The following is a 5,860-nucleotide window of genomic DNA, read 5'->3' as shown; positions in this document are numbered from 1 at the left end:
AATAAATGCTTTACAGATTTAAAATACTTTTTTTTTTTTTTTTTGCAAAGTGACTCAACTTTGATTAATGAGAAAAAAAATCCCATTACTCTGATTTTGGAGGAAGGATTTTAGCTCTACTAGCAGAGGTTAGCATCACACAGGAGAAGGTTAGATCACATGGAAGAGTGACTCCTAGGACATACTCAAATAGAAGTATAACACAGAAAATGCATCTTGCCCATGGTTGACAGCAGCTCACTTGAGGTTTATCCACTTGAACAGCTCCTCTCTAAGCAGCACAGAGCACTAAATCATGAACACACACTGACCAATTGCTCTGTATACAGAAACAACTTTTAAACCATGCAGCATTTTTCAGAGTGGAAATGTTTCATATTGTCCAGTGGACCCACCAGACCTTTGCTATGGAAATGTGGTTGGTGACCTTGAATTTTTGATCCTCCTCACTGCATCTCTCCAGTGCTGGTACTGCAAGTGTGAGCTACCTTGCAGTTTATGTGATGCTGGAGATGGAACCCAGGGCTTGGCAAGCATCCCACCAGATAAGCTATAGCTTCCTAGAAAGACTAATTTAATAAAGAAAGTGATGAGTTACACAATTCAGTGCAAACTCTTTGCCTGCTTAGGCGTGTGTGTGCACACGCACACACTCGTGTGTGTACACAAGCATGTGTGTACACAAGCATGTGTGCAGCACCTGTAATGATGGTGGTTGAATGCTAGTACTAAGCTGTACCCCAACCCTCAGTCTAGGACGTTGAATATTTATCTAGCTATTTGCTTTCTGTATCATGGCAACCAGATTTGTGACACATTTATCTCCCTGTTGTCAAAATTTGACAAGCATTCTAAAAATCCATTTTATTTCTATTACATATCAGTTTGTCATGTAAACATGCTTTAATTTTACTTGTGAGTTGAATCACTTAAATACTTTATAACTCTTAAGTACAAGAAGTTCTCAGGACTTAAGAGGGGGCTCAAGAGTTAAGAGCACTGGCTGCTCTTCCAGAGGACCTGGGTTTGATTCCCAGCATCAGCGTGCTGGCTCACAACTATCTGTAACTCCAGTTTTAGAGGACCTGAACCTTCTTTGACCTTGATAGGCAAACACCCATAAAATAAATTAAACATAAATGTTTAAAAAGAATAGAAGTCTGCTATGTTTATCCTGTGACATTCTATGTTTATGAAAATGGGTATTCTAAGGGATCCCTATTGCTCTAAGTACCTTTGTTGCTTGACAGCCCATGCCAACACCTAGGGCTTGATAATAATGACTGTTTATTATGTTTCATCCTTCGATGACCCATGAATTTGTTCAGAGTTCTGCTGGGTGGTACTTCTGTCCAGTGTTGGGGGTTATCTGGTTGAAGGATCCAGTCCCATTCAGGAGGTGAAGAGCCGGCTGCATAGGATCACATGGTACTTTGTCATCTCTCCAGCATGGTCAGTCTTACAGACAATGGACTTCTTTATGACTCAGGGCACTTGAGACTATCCCTAAAAGTTGCCAGACATCTTACAACCTTTTCCAGGAAGATCTAAAGAATCTCTCACTGAGTTCTTAGTGGTCAAGCAAGCCTCTACACCTAGTCTTCACAAAGAAAAGAGAATTTGAGATTGTCAGTTTTCACATCTGTTTTGCAATCATAATTTTCAACACTCAAAAGTGTTCCAGAATTAGATCAAATTATTATATTGATATATACACTGATTGCCTTTTTGGGTCATTCTTACCATGTTAATTTATTAACCTTTGGCTTGGATTTGTGCCATTGCTTACAGCTCTTTTATGTTACTCTAGGATATAAAGGGCTCTGAGCGATAGCTCTATGGAAATCCATTGGGGAAAAACACAGAAGTCCTGGATTAGGGACAGTCATTATGTTTCACATTTCTTTTTTTTTTGGTTTGATTGTTTTATAGAACATTTTTTTCTTTTCTTTTTAAATTTTTTATTTAAATTAAAACAATCTTATTTTACATACCAATCCCAGTTCCCTCCCCCCTTCTGTCCTCCCATTACCCCCACCATCTCCCCATCCCACCTCCATTCACGCCAGAGTCAGATATAGAGGGAAATGCTGAGAGGTCAGAGAGAAGGAGCAAGCCACGGCACACCTTACCTCCTTAGTGTTTCAACAGACCAGAGAGTGATTTCCCGTTTCTCCCTGCTTATATTCTGTTTCTGCCCACTTACCTCACTTCCTGTCTGTCTGTACCGACCTCCAGACCTCTAAGGTTAGCTAGTGGCAAGCTCCATTGTCTGACCTCAGACAGGCTTTATTCATGCAAGCAAGATATCAACACCTTCCTTCCCCCACCCCCACCCACGTATCTAAGCTGAGCAATGTATCCCTCCATAGGGAATGGGCTCCAAAAAGCCAGTTCATACCTTAGGGATAAATATTGGTCCCACTGCCAGCGGCCCCATAGACTGTCCAAGCTCCTCAAATGACACCCACGTTCAGAGAGCCTAGTTCGGTCTTTTGCAGGTTATGGGCTTAATGAGAAACTGGCACTAGGGAAATTCCCAGGACGATCCCAACTAAGAATCTAAGCAATAGTGGACAGGGTACCTTAAATGTCCTTCTATAATGAGATTGCTCCACACTTCTTAAATCAATTTATTTTCAGCCCTGTGACTTGCATTTAAGCTGTGCCTTTTCTATTAGATATTTTTCTTCTTTCCTAATTTTCATCCATATATTGTTAATTTACTAGGCTTGGTTACTTTAATAGCATCTCTTCAAGGCAGCAGGGTAGAAACAAAGAGATAAGTATGAAAGGATCTTCAATGTGAAAAACAAATTTAAGGTGCTCTGTGTCTCAGAGTGACTGTTGCCTGAGAGTGACTGCTGCTTTTGCAGAGGACTTGAATTCAATTCCAGCTCTAGTGAATATGATGCCCTCTTCTGGCCTCTGTGAGCAACTGCACTCATACACATCCCACTCCCCACATATACACATACTTTAAAATCAAATACAATCTTCAAGAATGGTTTAATAAAAATGAGAGAAAGTCAAATGCAAATAAATATAAGGTGCTCACAATAGCTCCATTTCATAGAAGGAGGCAGCCAGTAGAATGTTTGTGGGAATCTCAGTTTCCTTGACTACCAGAAATCTAAAATAACTGGAGCTATTACTACAAACTTTAATAACTGATTCTTACATGAAAAGGGGAATTGCAAAAGTGATCGTATCACGAGGATCAGTGTCATATAGATTGGTACTTATATACACTCACTGTATCACAAGCATCACAGATGCCTTCTTCAAGTGTTAGCTATAATAACACCTTTGACATTTCTTGTGTGTGGTTCTGGGGACCAAAGCCAAAGATCAGGCTAGGCTCCAGCTCTGATGTTGAGCTAAGCATTTCCAAGCAAAGTTTTGAATTTTTTTATGTGACACTTTATTGTCTTTAACATCCATCACACTTCTTGCTGTATTCTCCATGGGAATAAGCCCATTGGTAAGCGAAAGTTTAAATGTATCTGTTTCCACCATGCATCTTAAGAGGTGGTCTTCTAGCCCCACAGCAGACCGTACAATAGTTCTCAGGTAGTGGTGGGAAACTTTCTGTAAAGGCAGTTTGAACCCAGGAAGAAGAGAATCATCTACAGTGACAAAAGAACGAAGTCAAGTCATTCTTGTGACATTTTGGGGGAAATACAGTATTTATCAAGGTTTCAGTCCATGAAGAACAGATTTTTTTTATAGGTAAGACAGGGTGTCAGGTTCATATTGTGCACATTTGGAGTGGCTGTGCAGGAAGAAAGAGGCTTAAAAGGAGATAAATTGGAAGTGATAGAGGAGATACAGGGAGAAGAAAAAAGGAAAGAACTAGGAAACTAGGAACCCAGCTGTCTGACAAGTACTGGTGAGCACCAAGTCATTCACACGAGTTTTGACGTGTTATGGCTTCTTAGTGTTTGAGAGCCAGCCTTCTTCTCGGATGTGCAGGCATTATCACCACATAGAAGGTGAAATATTTTGGGGTGGAATTTTGTTTTTAAGCTTTCAAATTTCTCAAAGAGTCTATAGTTCCAAACATTCCCCACAGTCCTAGCAGTTGGACTCAGGACCTCACACATGCCAGGCAAGGGCTCTACCACTGTTACACCCTCACCCACCAGAGTCCTTGCTCAGGGTTCTGTAATTGATGTAGCCAGGTTAGACTTTCACCTTCTACATAGCCTCCCAGTTCTTTCCAGGAGTCTTCTGAGAGCCCCTTTCACATCCTTATTCCTCAAGGTATAGATGAAAGGGTTGAGGGTGGGGGTGATTATAGAATAAAAAAGGGAGATAAACTTGCCCTGCTCCTGAGAGTAACTGGATGGGGGCTGCAGGTACATATAGATGGCAGGTAGATAGAAAAGGGAAACCACCAGCAAATGGGAAGAACAAGTCCCAAAGGCCTTGTGCCGTCCCCTGGAGGACTGGATCCTCAGCACTGCCCGAGCAATGAAGCCATAGGAGAGGAGGATGAGGGCCAGAGGGACCAGCACAAAGAAGGCTACCAGCACAGCCAGTGTGGCATCATTCACTGTAGTATCAGCACAGGACAGCTTGATCATGGCTGGCACCTCACAGAAGAAGTTGTTCAACACCTGCTGCCCACAGAAAGGCAACTTCACTGTCAGGATGACCTGAACAAGGGAGTTGCCAAAACCACTGAGCCAGGCCACACCCACCAGTTGCTGGCAAAGTGAGCGGTGCATGATAATGGCATACCTAAGTGGCTCACAGATGGCCACATAGCGGTCCAGAGCCATGGCGGCCAAGACAATGCACTCAGTGCAACCCAGCCAGTGAAAAATGGCATATTGGACGGTACAGCCACCATAACTGATGGTCTTCCGGGAACTTCCCATGTTTACCAGCATCTGAGGGACAGTGGTGGTGGTGTAGCACAGGTCCAGGAAGGACAGGTGGCTAAGGAAAATGTACATGGGGCTGTGAAGCTGGGGATCCAGCTGGGATACCAGGATGATGGAGATATTTCCCAGCATAGCCAGGACGTAAGACACCAGGAGGACTACAAAGAGTGGGAGCTCCAGCCATGGCCTGTCGGAAATGCCCAGGAGGATGAAGTCCTTTGGGGGGTCCCAGAAGCAGCTCTGGTTGTCACTTGTCATACTGAGGCATCTTCTAGCAGCTGTGATGCGTCAAGACAGTTTGAATGAGTAACTGTCAATGGAGAGAATGACTCATTTCCTCATTCCATGACTGCTCTTTCTCAGGCTGTGTCCTGTCTGATGCCCCTTACTCTGCAGAGACCCCTGCACAGAGAGTCAGAAGAGCAGTATGCACATCTCCCACCCCTCGTGCTCTGACCTCCACCAAGCCAGCCAGTCTTTCTCAACTGTAACTCCTGCATCTGTTAAAATGGGAGTAAGTGTGGAATGAATCCTGCTTCAGCTGCAGATATTGGAGAAGATAGAGAGGCTTACGTGCCAAAGCTCCACACAAATGTAGGTTTCATTCAAATTCAGTCATGATTACCACAAGTCCTACCGCCACCACAATGTCTGACCTCTCTGCTGATGGGCAAGTGCTCACTTTATGAAGCTTTTTCATTTTGTCTTCTGTAGATAGTGGTAGGGTAGAAGAGAGAGAGACAGGCTTTGTAAGCAGGGAGGGGCTCTCTTAAGATCACAGTCTTCTCATCTCTGGAGGCTGACACCTGGCCCTGTCACTGTTGAGGGTATGCTCTGGCTCTCAGGACTGTGGAAGTCCTTGCCCTATGACTGCTCAGAATGACAGCGCTATCACTCACATAGGCAGTAAAAATAGCAGGGTTTCAGTCACTCTGAATACCTGGAGTGGCCAAGAGGTATGATACTCC

The 5,860-nt window shown here is 43.5% G+C and overlaps 1 protein-coding gene across 1 annotated transcript; it reads right to left on the bottom strand.

The window, feature by feature from the left end:
• Positions 1-4,193: 4,193 nt before the first annotated feature.
• On the bottom strand, positions 4,194-5,166 carry LOC127219211 (olfactory receptor 2B11). Its single transcript, XM_051180555.1, has one exon. The coding sequence runs from the start codon at positions 5,148-5,150 to the stop codon at positions 4,194-4,196; it is 957 nt and encodes a 318-aa protein (XP_051036512.1). The 5' UTR covers positions 5,151-5,166.
• Positions 5,167-5,860: the final 694 nt, after the last annotated feature.

The sequence above is a fragment of the Phodopus roborovskii genome, unplaced genomic scaffold, assembly GCF_943737965.1.
Source record: "Phodopus roborovskii unplaced genomic scaffold, PHOROB, whole genome shotgun sequence".
NCBI lineage: Eukaryota > Metazoa > Chordata > Mammalia > Rodentia > Cricetidae > Phodopus > Phodopus roborovskii.
The sequence above is the reverse complement of the archived record's forward strand: the minus strand, read 5'-3'. Positions and strand labels throughout refer to the sequence as shown.